This window comes from Fistularia commersonii, chromosome 13 (assembly GCF_037954325.1).
Source record: "Fistularia commersonii isolate RoL2024-O1a breed Wild chromosome 13, RoL_Fcom_v1.0, whole genome shotgun sequence".
Taxonomy (NCBI): Eukaryota; Metazoa; Chordata; class Actinopteri; order Syngnathiformes; family Fistulariidae; genus Fistularia; species Fistularia commersonii.
Genome location: NC_141296.1, coordinates 7,036,305 through 7,049,315, shown reverse-complemented (window position 1 = coordinate 7,049,315; position 13,011 = coordinate 7,036,305). Strand labels below are relative to the sequence as shown.

Below are 13,011 nucleotides of genomic sequence, written 5' to 3'. Positions count from 1 at the left end.
GAATAAGTGGTCCCACATTGGAAAAATAAGTCTATTGTTAAAAGAAAACGAAAATCTCGTCTGCCCTCACACAAGTTTGCCCTCTGCAAAGCACTGCCTCTAATACACGACTACATTCAAACAAATTATGAAAGGGTGTCATTGTGTACATACCGAGTGTTTCCCAACCCCCACAACTCGGCCTACTACTGCACAGAATGAATCAGCACTCATTAAAGCGTAGAAAAGATAGATTTGTAGATGCAAATCTAATTTGAAAAGCCAACTATGCTTGATTTCTTCAAGCAAGAACACACATGGAGCTGTGGGAGAGCAACAGTATTCCATCCCATCACTCAGCTGATCCAGCTTAGCTTCTTAGCCACGTCATTACTGCACAGCATCTGCTCAATGGTCAAAAGGCACAAATAACCACTCCCACAAAATGAACACACAAACCCCCACCTCAACACACTCACTCACTCACTCATTCACTCCCTGCATTCACATTTTAATGCTGACATATGTCATAATAAATATAAAAGCAAAGAGATAGATTGTGATCATCTTAAAAACATTCTGTTTTATTACAGAAAATCTTCAGGATGTCAATATACTCATTTCAAATAGGTACATTCAGCTTGGAGGTTGGCGTTTGGAGGCTGGAGACCCAAAGGCAGGAGGTGATGGGGATTTCCTGCAGCATGATGCAGGGCTGCTGAAGTGCCTAACGGCATCCACCTCCACCTCTCACAGAAAGGGACACCATTCACAACCATGGAACCTCTTGCAATTTTTATACATTTTGATTTTCCTACAAAAGTGTCTGGAAAAAGGTTGCATTAAAAATACAATCCATTCTGTTATACTTTTCACGCAGACAGGCAAAACATTAGATTCCAAGATAGTTTTAAGCTCAGAAAATAGCATCTCTGATGTCACTTAAAGGTTTTTCATTAATCACAAAGCAGGCAGCCCCTCTCAGAATCATCCTCTAACTGGTATAGCATTATGGCACGAAATCAGTCACCTACAGGGTTAAGAAAAAAGTAGTTGGTTTCCTAACATTAGAAAACATTTTTTTGGTAAAAAATGACACTGAATGACATGTACATTTTCGTCATTAAAGAGTAAGTTAAAAGTAGATTTAAGGACTTCATATAGTCAAAAAATAATATGAGATTGTGTTAGAATTATATCAACTAATAGAAAAGGAGTTATTGTCTGAATAACCTAAAACATAGAGGGAGGCTGCCTGTCTTTGTACATATGACAAAGACTATCAAATGGATTTGGCAAAAGGTCACATCAGAGATGGAGTAATAGCAGACTTGCTGGCATGAAGCTGACCACAATAAAAAAAGACTTCTTGAATAAAAATATAACATTTGTGAGTAAAATGACACTGAATAAATATGTCAGACAAGTAATATACACTTTTTGGAAAGAAAGAAAACATTTTCAGAAACATTTAAAAAGTGTTTCAAATCATTGCCGGTTTAAATGGAATGTATGAAGCACAACACAAAAGACGCAAAAAGCCGAACAGTCACTCAGTCACCCTGTTGGTTGAGATGTTTGACCAGGAATAAAAAAAGAAATAATAATAACAATTAAAAAAATAATGGAAGGACTTTAATGAATCAAAGAGCCTCACAGTGGCATCATTTCTACATGCTCTGCAGGTTTGGAGTGTCTAGTCTTTATACTCCGATCTGGCTGAGACAAATTATGCAAACTACACGATGTGTGATGAACATAAATACCTAATTTAGGCTTTAGTGCAAGAGTGCATTGTGTGTGATTATTGTGTCCAGCTTACTTTTCATGAATGTGCAGGTGTGTGCGCAAGCATGTGCTCATGTGCCTCAGAGATCATCCACACAATGAATGAATCAGATTGTTAATCGTGCAGCAATTATCCAAATGTATTACATCCAAAAGGTTCAAGTAATCCTAATTATAGTCACACATACACATTGCTTGCTTGTCTTATTTGGCACATTTGCACACAATTATGGAGACACACAGCTACACATTCAGGTCACATTTATGTAGACAGTATTGGATCATATGTCTGTTTCAGACTTTTTGGCTTTGAGCAGCTGCTGCCATACATCTCTAAGCTATATACAATAAAGTATGGCATATATATTAAAGTTTTTCCTCTGAATTAGACTTAAAATTATCACTGAGGTTGGAATATTAAGGCCATGCTTAAAGCATGGCCAGAATATTCTTTAAATCCCTAATCTATTTCTCAAACTTACATACACACACTTTTTTGGATTGAGTGTTGATATGGCCTTAATTAGCTCTCCAGCATTAGTTTGCAAAAAGATTGCAAATCAAATAATTCTCAATAAATAATCATATAAACTTCAATTTGAAACTAGTTTTGTGTGCAATCATTCTGACCTCTGAATCTGTGTAATTTCTTTAATGTATGTTAACTAAAGGAAAAAAAAATCATAGTAGAGCATCATATTTAAATATTGCTGAATATTAATGGTGACCTAGTGGAGTGAAGTTTCTTTTGAGCCTTCTTTCATGCAGGTGAACCTTGGAGTGGATATTAAAACTGCTTGTTAAAACACAGCAGTTGGATAGAGCTTCTGACAAGGCAGCCATGTATGCATTCGTTTGTAAGTAAAAGAGAATATTCATGCCTGTCATCTGAGTAGATATATCTTAAAATTATGCAGGGCACTGCTCTGCTGACATGCTGGGGGGTAGGGGTGGACATAGGTGTAGGGACCGGGATTGGCCAGAGAAGGATAGACATCAGAGACCAGTTAAATTACTAATAATCCCATTTTCATCTCTTTTCAGATTATCTTGCTTGACTGTTTTTTTTTTTCTATATCTCCTTTTATCTCCCTCCAGGCATGGTGGCAGACAGGTCTAACCTGTTTAGCATGGAACCCTGAATGTGGCTGATGCCACTGTTGTTGGAAGTCCTAACTGCTTTTCATTGGCGCTCCTTCAGGTGCTTGTATGATACAGGCATGACAGCTGCAATCTGGGAAAACAACACAAATATTTATTGGCAAAAGGGTTGTCATTTCATGTTAGTGCAAACCAAAGAGTGCAGGAAGACTTGAAGCCACCAAAAATCATCACAGAATAAGTTCCAAGAAGCAGCATACCAGCACTAATAAAAGTCAATTAATTGACAGCCCCACCACCAGATGAGCAGAATTAGGTACAGAAATACTCTCGATTTCATGTGAAGGCCAGGAGGGCAAATCGACAGTACTCTTTCTCCATATAATTTACCTGAATGACTGTTGGAAATCATCCTTTGTCAGCTAATGGGAGAATAGAAATAGGTTAAGTGACTGGTGCAACAACCTCAGGGCAATTAATTAGATAAGAATTTGGAGAACCTAGACAGAAATAATGGAACGTGACCGACAGGAGGTGAACAAAAACAGCTTCATGACTATCAATTTAGTCTTAAATGGTGTTTACTTCTGAATATCAAAAGTGTTCCAAATAGAGCAGCTTTCATTATGAAGCAGATTGTTGCAATTACGGAACACTCTTCACACAAATATTGCAAATCTTTGATTGAAGGATAACATTTGCTCCTTCAAGGTTTTTAATCAAGTTAGATGTAGTCATTGGGATTTTATAATATGTCAATCCACTTTGTTGCCTACCCCCTGTACGGTCTGAGGTTAGGACAGTCACCACAGGAATTTATCAAGTAAGCACCAAGAATCCCATTCATTATTTCATAGTAAAGTGAGTAAACAATGACCAACAATGCAAATTTGGACATAGGACACAATGACCATGACCAAGCCCATCGAAATATAATAACTAGGCTACATAAGTTATGGAGGGCGGGGAAGGGTACAACCACAAACAAGCTTTGCTATTATACACAAAAAAATAAATAAACCCAACAAAATTGGCAGCATCACCATCACACTTGCATCGAAAATAAAAAACGGATTTTGTTAAAGCACATGCAGCAGGCAATATCATGACATGGCAAGCTGGAAGCAGCATGAGTAAAAAAAATTTAAAAGAGTGACCAAAATCTGGGATGTGTTAATTGCATGCAGCATTTGAACCAGCTTTGCAGCTGCAAAAAAGGAAAACAAAACAGAAAAAAAAAAAAAACAGAGAACACAAGTGCAACTTTTTAGCCAGCTGAAATCAGCTTACACGATACACAACAAAGCATTGGTCTTGTTTGATAAGGCCTGGGTGCCAACAAGCCTTGAACCTGCTTGTTAGACTAAAGAGTTAGGGCAGAGGACTGCTGTTGACGCTGGCCAGGGGAACGAGTCTTTGATTGGCTAAATGGCCTGAAGGTGGGCTGGTACCTGTTTAAATGACAGTATTGGATTCATCTGAAAAGGTTCTCATGAGCAGGGGCCTGGCTGAAGACCGGGGAGACTGGAGGCCCCCCACACCCGACTGAGCCAGCTTCTTCTAGAAAGGTGAGGCAAGAGACACCAAAGACGTAACTAAACTGACAAACATACACACAGTGCCACACACATTTGGCCTCTCTCCATCTTGTGCTTGTTTTTGGACACACATATACACGGGGGACATACATAAACATACAGAGAAACAAAACTAGGAAATAGATGAACAAGGATAACCCATGTACTGCCATGTTTGTATGGTTCATTATATAATCAGAAGCATGAACTAGCTGGCTAGATCTGCAAAAAGTTCCACGCAGCTGACTCGATTGGGTGGTCTAGACAAACGCGGGCCTACTGTCATTAACAGTTTCACAGAAAGAGTGTCATAGCACAGACATCCTTCTGGTGGTGTTCCATAAGCCCGGCTGCCCCCACGCTCAGTAGGACATCCACACATACACATACAGAAATTGAATTGGCCTGAATGGGTGTGGGGAGTTTACTGAGATGCAGTTGTTGACTTGAGCCTCATGCAGTTTTGGGCGTGCTGTATTCACCTGACTGGACATGCAGAGGCAGCAGGCATTGGAGCAGCACAGGCAGCTGGGAAAAGATACTAAAACAACCAGACAGACGAGGACAGAAGACTGACTGGTAGGTTTCAGCTTGTACACCCAGTCCTACTCCACACTGCTTCAGGGCAAGCACCTGCCCATGGACTGATCTTGCCACTTAAATCAATATGTAAAGATAAGATTTGAAGTCACACTTTCTTGAGGTACCCTTCCACAAAATAGGATTTCAAAATTGCTGATGATGATGTCAAAATTAATCTCAGATCTCTGAAATCATGTGTTCAATTCCAATGGGAGGTTTAAATAGCCATGGAACTCTACTCTGAGTTGCCCTAAGGCTAAGGAGAGAGTATAACAGTGGGAGAGGCAGGAAACAGCTAGGAAACAACTAGGACTGGCAACAAAAACTGTGGGGTGGAAAAAGACTTGAGCACAGGAGCTGACAGAAAGAGAAAGAGACCTCAGTCACTCCATGAGAAGCTGTGTGTGCTAGCAGTCTGCGACAACATGAAGATAGTAGAAGTCCCCGAGGAAGGAAGGTGGTGTTTCATCTTTAGGTAAGCAAATAGAGACAGGAAGAGAGAGCAAAAAGACAGTAAGAAGACTAAAGCCAAAGGACGAGTAGGGAAACATTGCTGAAGAGGTGGGAATTTTGTAAGCCAAAAGTTATAAGGAGGTGTTGTCCTGTACAAAACATAAACAAATTGTAAGATGTGTAACCTTTTGTATTAACTGTATGCAGCAATTTCAACATTTTGAAACAAAACTCGGGATCTATGTGAGAAATAAGAAAACACAAGTACAGTTTATTCTCTTTATTTGACAAGGGATATGCACAACTTGAATAGATGAGTTAGTTATATGTAAGAAAAGCACAGTAAATGCCAACAAGTACTGTATTTGCCTTGGAAAACCTATGTATCATTATTATTTTTGTTGTAATTACTATTAGTAGTAGTAGTAGTAGTAGTACTATTAAGAAGTGAAAGCTTTTTATCCAATGAGGTAAAAGTCTTTTAGATCAATTTTCTAGAGAACAAAAAGACAAAGGGCTGAAATACACTCAGAGTGTGTCAGAGCAAGTGTATGTTCACATGTCTAAGACTTAGTGTGTGCAAGGATGTGTGAAAGGCCTACCTGCCGAGAGTGCACGCCGTGGGGCTTGCGGAATACCACAAGAAGGATCTCTGGCAGCAGACTGAGCAGAATGAGCAGGATGATGACCAGCCAAGCAGACACTGAACTCAGCATGTTGGCAAACACAAAATACAAACGCTGCTGCCGCAGGAAAGGCCTGTAGGAGAGAAAACACTTAATTGTGGAAGAACTACAAAAGATGAATAGTAAGTGAAAATTAGAGGCCAAATGGGAAATCCACAAAAAGGTATTAATAGTACAATTCTGACTTTTTGTTTAACACACCATATTATTCCTCCCCAGAAGAAGCTGAAAAACACATAGAATGCCAGGGAGCCCCAGATGACAAAGTGATTGATCCATGTCCAGTGCCTTGTGTCCAGAGCAAGCTAGAATTGAAGCAAAAATGTATTTAGTATTCATCAGTTAAACACTTTCATTATTAAACATCTAATCTAATGATACACCATTTGATAAGATACGACTAGCGAAAAAGCTGTGTGCAGAGTTACCTTGAGTGTAACAGTAAAGACTAGGATGGTGAAGACAATTGTTCCATATGACCAGTTTCCGAATACCTGGACATAAAAAAGGCCATAGAATGTAATTTAAGATTTTTTTTTTTTTTACACGGCATTGTTATAAATCTTAAAAGTAGACTGAGGGAATCAATGAACAAACCTGGCCATTATCTTGTAATGCAGGGTTACTGAACAAACATCGAACACCAAAGAAGAAGACCAAACCGTGGAAGACGCCTAGTAAAGTCCAGTAGAGGAAGGGTCTTCGTCGCAACATAGCATTCTTGGCTATCTCTCTAGCAATTCAAGCAAGATAGATTATAACATATTTCATTTTTTTCCATTCAACATTTTACAATTCATTGTGTATTATCTTTCTTTGATGCTAACTAGACTTGGTGGGTTTGAAAGATGGGGATAAAATAAATAAATAAATTTTAACTGTATGGCCAATGCGTATTATGGTATTATGTAAGTGCTGGAAATTGATGGGTTATAGTAAATTATCTCACAGCACACTATAAATTAAACACGGCTGCCACAGAGGCGCCTCAGCCACCATTTTTTTAACACCGGGTGTTTGTGAAGATTCTTTGATACAGGCCAAAAGCATGTTTTTATTAAATCAAATACAAAAGTTATGAATCCAAACAAAGCCATAAGCCAATGGCAATTATTTCAATTTGCAGTGATGTGATTTGGTTGGCTTTGGTTGTGCTCTTTAGCAAATAAAGGAGACGTACACGACAAAGATTATCCAGACTCCCTATTTAGTCTAACAAGCTCTCGGAGGTGAGCACCAGGCCTACCTGTAGAGGGAGGCATTTTCCAACAGAACCTCGATACAGATATGCTGCTCCAAGAGGCTGTAAGCCAGGATGGGCATAGAAGTGAAGCAGATGTTGTACATCGTCAGATAGGCGGCGTCATACAAAGGCTGGGGAGTATGGGCACAGGAGTGGGGAGTGAAGGGAAAGGGGTTGGTAAGGAATGGGGCAACCAGGGGTTAATATCTTGGAGACAAGACTTTCACACACACACATTCTTTTACACACTCACACACTCACACACACACACACAACACATTATGTAAGCAAGCTTATATTCATCTTTCATATGCTTATGAAAGATTCTGAAGATTTTCTTTGGGTAATGGGATTTTGAAAAATGCACCATCACCCTTCATAAATAAAGCCATGTTTTAAGAACATTACTGCATTCACAACCAGGTGAAATCTTCAAAGTATTTCTGATTGAAACTGCAGAATCTTTTCAATGCCTGAACTCCAATCATATTATGCTACCATTATTGCATAACATAAAAGCCACACACACTTTACGCTTGCGGCAGAACATGACACCTACATCATGTCTGTAGGAAGTTGGCACATTAAAAAAAGATCGGGAATCCTGGGGAGACACGGGAACATTCTGAGGAAAGGCGTTCAGCATTCAGGAGATTGAGGAGGCAAGTACAAGGGCCATTGCCTTCCATTAACACATTCTTAAACCTAAAAAGGCCTAAGGACATACTCACTTGCTGGGAATAGCCGCAGAAGAACTGGTACAAAAACTGAGGTAAGATGAAGCAAAGGTTCTGCAAGAAAATAGAGGAGAACAGGTTCATACATATTAACCAATGGAGAAATATGTCTCATTCCCCACCCCCCACTTAAAAAAGAAGAATATTCTGATCCTACCTTATAAAAGAAATATTGCACTAGATGAGCAATGCGAACATAGTAAAGATGCCCATGAGCTAACAGAAGTTTTTTGAGGTGCTTGAGTTTGGGGATGGCATAATCACTATTCCTTACTGCCTGTCGACCCTCTTTACCCTTAATACCTGAAATACCGAAAAACATATTTAAGCCATGCTGTCACAAAGAGATGAAGATGATCCTACCAGTCGATTTAGTAAGCACAAGTATAGTCAACTTTAATGGTATAGCTTACCAATACCAACATGTGCTTCCAAGATCATACTGACATCATTTGCCCCATCTCCAATGGAGAGAGTGATAGGGCTGCCTTTGGAGTTCTTCACCAGTTTAACTATCTAAAGAAACAACAACATAAACTGCATGAAAAAAATAAAGTCAACGAATGATTTAATAAATAATCTCCACAATTACAGGGATTTATATGACCTGTGCCTTTTGCAGAGGAGCCATTCGGCAGCAGAGCACAGCTGTGCAGTTCTGACAAATCTGCAAGAGTAGGTTCCTATAGCGACTGGAGTTAGAATCGGTGGAGGGGTTCAACACCATTGAAAGAGTGGCTCCATCAATAATGAATCCATAGTCTTGATTGGCCGAAGACCAGCTCCAAAAAAAAAGGAAAAAGTAAGTGGTTTACTTGTAATCAAAAATTCTGAGTGTTCAAATAATTTGCACACAGTCAAAAGAAATTATGGACAGACATCAGTTGGAGATCCATATTGTTTCTTGGTACCAACCTGGTGACACCAGCTTTGAGGGGTGATGCTTCCTGCACAGCTTTCTTGTGGTATTCAAGCAAGAGCTCTTGCAATCGTTTCTCACGCCTCTTCCCACCATCTTCAAGCGTGCGTACTGTTAGCTCTAATAATTCTGTGTTCCTTTGAAACAATCTACAGGCATAGCAGGTAGACTTTGCTGTCTCCATCTTGTCCCCTGTTAAGACCCAAACCTTAATGCCAGCCCCTTGCAGAGCCTCCATTGTCTCTGCTGCTTCCTCCTGAAGCCTGTCAATGAAGAGCAAAAAAAAAAACTTGCTCATTTCTTTAAACTGCGCTATTCAGCCCTAAAATATTGTTAAGATTTTGTTTGAAACAGAGTTACAATTTTTTTTGTTATATTAGTTTTCTCTGAGATTGGCCAACAATCTCCTTTGATTAGCACTAACACAAGAGACAATCTCAATAAGGACACCAGGTCAGAAAAGACAAGTTGCAAAAGGCTAAGGTAGCTGGGGGAAGTCTAGACCTAATATGCTGATACGAGAGTGAATTTTGGCAAAATAAAAGTAAAATAGAGCTGTATTTTTTGATGAGGTTAAAATACCAGCAACAGTCCAAATGTTCAAAGGGTTAATGGTGATTAACACCACTATTCATTGCTAGCATCAGAAAATTCTGAACCTAAAACTAGAACCAATGGGTTCACTGTATACCAGAAAACAGCCATTGGGGTGAAATGAACCCACAAACAAAATGCACTGATTGTTTATCATACTTATTATTTATATACTTCTCATTCCTTCACTTATCACACAGATGCATAACAGACTCGCTCAGATTGTTCGGGATTTGTTGTCTCCCCATGCAATCAAATTCTTTCACGATCTTGTGACCAGGTGACAGCTCCATTGCATACAGTAAAAGAGAGAGGAGGAGACTGACTCAGAGTAATGCAATTCAAAAATGTTGATTTATTTTGTAGTATTTGTGTACATGTTTTACTGTACTGACAACTTGGCTACAGCTTTGAAAGTAATGAAAGGACAGATTTTAAACTTTTACAATCAGCTGCAATTATGCACAGGAGAGAAGCCTGGAACTTAGCTAGGAATTGTATCATGTCATTGTGGTTGGTTTTGATGATCATGTAACTAAAATTAATGCAAGAGCTGGAGAAAAATCTACAAGGGGAGGGCAGAATTGCCTCCCTTCTCAAGGCGGTTATGGATCTCCCTCAAATGACTTAGAATGTGACTCACAAGAGGAGACTTTGTCAAGTCCCAAGACCATGCGGCACGGTGGCACAGGCGGCACTCTGCACCATCACTGTCCTTGAAATTAGCAAATGTAATGCCTGACTTACATCCCTGCATTGCCTCCTCTCTATATTGCAGTGTAGTTTATGATTTATGGAGCAGCTCTATTACAAACAGTAGTAGAAAATGGGTGTTGCCATAGCAACATACAACGTTTCAATCTGTAAGCGCGGAACGAATCACGCAAAAATATAGAATGCACTATGTGGGGTAAATATCACTCACTGGCACTTTTAGGTATAAATAGATTTTTTTTAAATCTGGCTTTGTGTTTATAAATTTTAGCAAGTAGAGCAATCTGTCATGCGTTTCGGAAAAGTCTAAGACTGGAGTTAGCTAATATTTTATGGAAAAATGTCACTGTTTAAAATTTCCACTAATCTCAAAACCAGGGATTGAAGTCACAGACAAATTCAAACAACAGCATGGAAAGAAACAAAAATACAATATGTTTTGAGTACCCACCGATCTTCTACAGCTGTAGCTCCTATTAGACTCATGCCAGTCTCCACCTGGTTGTAAACAGCCATTAACCTCTCTTCTCTGTCCTGCAGAGCCAATCTAGCTTCCCTCAGTCCCACATCTGCCTGGGCATATTCCTCTGCGCTGAGTAGTTTGTAGGCCACACACAGTGTTCTGTAACCCTCCTACAGAGAGAGACAGACATACAGACATACAGACATACAGACAGTGCTCAATAACACAGGTAGAACAAATAAAATGCTAGTTATAAAATTATCATTGTTATCATCGTGGGGAGTTTTAAAAATACATAAATATTTCATCACCCACTGTAGCATTGCGCTCAACATGCATACGTATCCTCTCAACCTCCTCCTGTTTGACACGGGGGAAGATGGAAGAGTCTGCTCCCTTGCAGAAGAGAAGTGTATCACCTGAACAAGGAGAACAACATATAGATATAAGTGCAGACTAATCTTGGCAAGTTCATGGACATGTTATTAATCTTAGGCATACCTGAATTAGATCTGACGATTACGCTCATTCGCCTTCTCACTGGGTCAAAGTTTAATACATGAAGTAGATCATACCTTTGTAATGATCAAAATGGAGGAAAAGCAAAAGTGTGAAAATGAGAAAAAGACGATAGTAAAGAAAATCCAATAATTTGCTTTTCAAAATTACTGACTTACTTTTCAACATCATTGCTTCTGTTCATTATCTTCATCGTTTTGTTTTCAAGGCCTAGAAATGTGAAGCCGTACCTGCAGGTGGAGACAAACCCCGCCAGATCAGAGATTGATATGAAGGACTTTAATTATGAATGTCACATAACCTACCATATTTAAATGACCTTTAAGTTGTTAGTCTAATGCCCTGCGTCAAAACAGCTTTTTACCTCATAGCACCTTTGACCAAAGCAACCTCATCAGGTGAGGAGGCTATAAATGCTTTCTGCTCTTGAAGAGTGCAGACTTCTCCATCCAGTCCTATTCCATCCACCTGGTCCATGAATCCATCGCCATTGCCCTGATTTGTAGATTCCTTAACCTGGACTGTGTGGCACAGACAAAGGGCACGCAGAAACAGCTCTTCCTTCTCCTATTAATAAAAGATTTACATATAAGTGTCCAATTAAATAACATATATTGCTAATTGTATTTTTTTTTTACACATGAACAGATCAATCATCAAGAAAATCACCATCATGCCTTGGCTAATGCACGACCACAGACAAAGCAATTTTGAGTAGCTTAGGTTTAAATAAGGACTGGGATTTAAAGCCATCTGGTGAGACCTCTTATCGACAACGTCTTATCATGTCCAACAAGCTGTTAAATTATCAGGTTGTCACCCCCCCCTCCACCATTGAGTGCACATGTTATCATGTCAGAAGGACTGTTTGCGGGTAACTTGCTAACTTGGTAACATCCTGAGAACCAAAGTATGTAGTGGCCATACACTGCTATTTGTGTGACTATTACAACAGCACACTCACCCTGCCGGCTTTCTGCTGCAGTTTGCTCACAGGTCCATCAGTGACAGAGAATCCATCTAACTCTGAGGTTGCATCCTTGTGTTTGTACTGGAAGCCATCAATACAGCACTCAATGAACTCCATGTTATTCTGCGTGAGGGTCCCTGTCTTATCTGTGAAGACATATTCCACCTGCAGGGGGTGTGATAAAGGAAATTTGGTCACAGATAGATCCTTTATATTTGTGGGCATGTACTGCATTACCTCCTAAATCATGAGTCTGTTTTATCTTGGAATACGTAATTTTTCACCTAATTCACATATGTATGCTTTCTGAACATGATTTGATAGGTCTCAATGTTTCTGACCTGTCCCAATTCCTCATTGAGGTCTGAAGTGTTGACCAGTGCTCCCTCTTGGATTTCGGGGTCAAAAAAATCTTTGTCCCATGTGATGAAAAAAGATCCCAAAAATTTCTGCATTTCAACTGTCACGTACATGGACACTGGAATGATGAAGTTGAAGAGGACCATGAAGGACAGGAAGTCAGTGAACATCTTTAGATACTGTTGAGGAGAAAGAAACACAAATTCAAGTTGTATCCTGTTTATCGATGACTTGGCAAATTTTAAGTTAATGTAACCGGCATTTGGAAAATTTGCTGATGTTACTTTATATGTAGCTAAATTATCCAAACAACAAATGTAAAAAAA

General features: G+C 39.4%; 1 protein-coding gene across 8 annotated transcripts in view; it reads right to left on the bottom strand.

Moving 5' to 3' along the window:
* Positions 1 to 567: 567 nt before the first annotated feature.
* atp11c (ATPase phospholipid transporting 11C (ATP11C blood group)) overlaps positions 568 to 13,011 on the bottom strand; it is a 39,442-nt gene continuing 26,998 nt past the window's right edge. The window contains exons 12-31 of one of the 8 annotated variants that reach the window (XM_086158122.1): positions 12,667 to 12,864; positions 12,320 to 12,490; positions 11,720 to 11,922; positions 11,514 to 11,585; positions 11,338 to 11,411; positions 11,152 to 11,255; positions 10,825 to 11,006; positions 9,062 to 9,328; positions 8,754 to 8,928; positions 8,560 to 8,662; positions 8,304 to 8,449; positions 8,141 to 8,200; positions 7,413 to 7,540; positions 6,764 to 6,899; positions 6,595 to 6,660; positions 6,368 to 6,471; positions 6,083 to 6,239; positions 4,320 to 4,428; positions 3,259 to 3,290; positions 568 to 3,001 (exon numbers count right to left, since the gene is read on the bottom strand). In XM_086158122.1, coding sequence (XP_086014248.1) covers positions 4,324 to 4,428; positions 6,083 to 6,239; positions 6,368 to 6,471; positions 6,595 to 6,660; positions 6,764 to 6,899; positions 7,413 to 7,540; positions 8,141 to 8,200; positions 8,304 to 8,449; positions 8,560 to 8,662; positions 8,754 to 8,928; positions 9,062 to 9,328; positions 10,825 to 11,006; positions 11,152 to 11,255; positions 11,338 to 11,411; positions 11,514 to 11,585; positions 11,720 to 11,922; positions 12,320 to 12,490; positions 12,667 to 12,864 — 2,451 coding nt within the window. In that variant the 3' untranslated portion in view covers positions 568 to 3,001; positions 3,259 to 3,290; positions 4,320 to 4,323. Of the gene's footprint in view, positions 3,002 to 3,258; positions 3,291 to 4,319; positions 4,429 to 5,405; positions 5,497 to 6,082; positions 6,240 to 6,367; positions 6,472 to 6,594; positions 6,661 to 6,763; positions 6,900 to 7,412; positions 7,541 to 8,140; positions 8,201 to 8,303; positions 8,450 to 8,559; positions 8,663 to 8,753; positions 8,929 to 9,061; positions 9,329 to 10,824; positions 11,007 to 11,151; positions 11,256 to 11,337; positions 11,412 to 11,513; positions 11,586 to 11,719; positions 11,923 to 12,319; positions 12,491 to 12,666; positions 12,865 to 13,011 lie in introns of those variants that run through there. The other 7 variants (XM_086158124.1, XM_086158123.1, XM_086158128.1 and 4 more) reach the window with 7 other exon arrangements.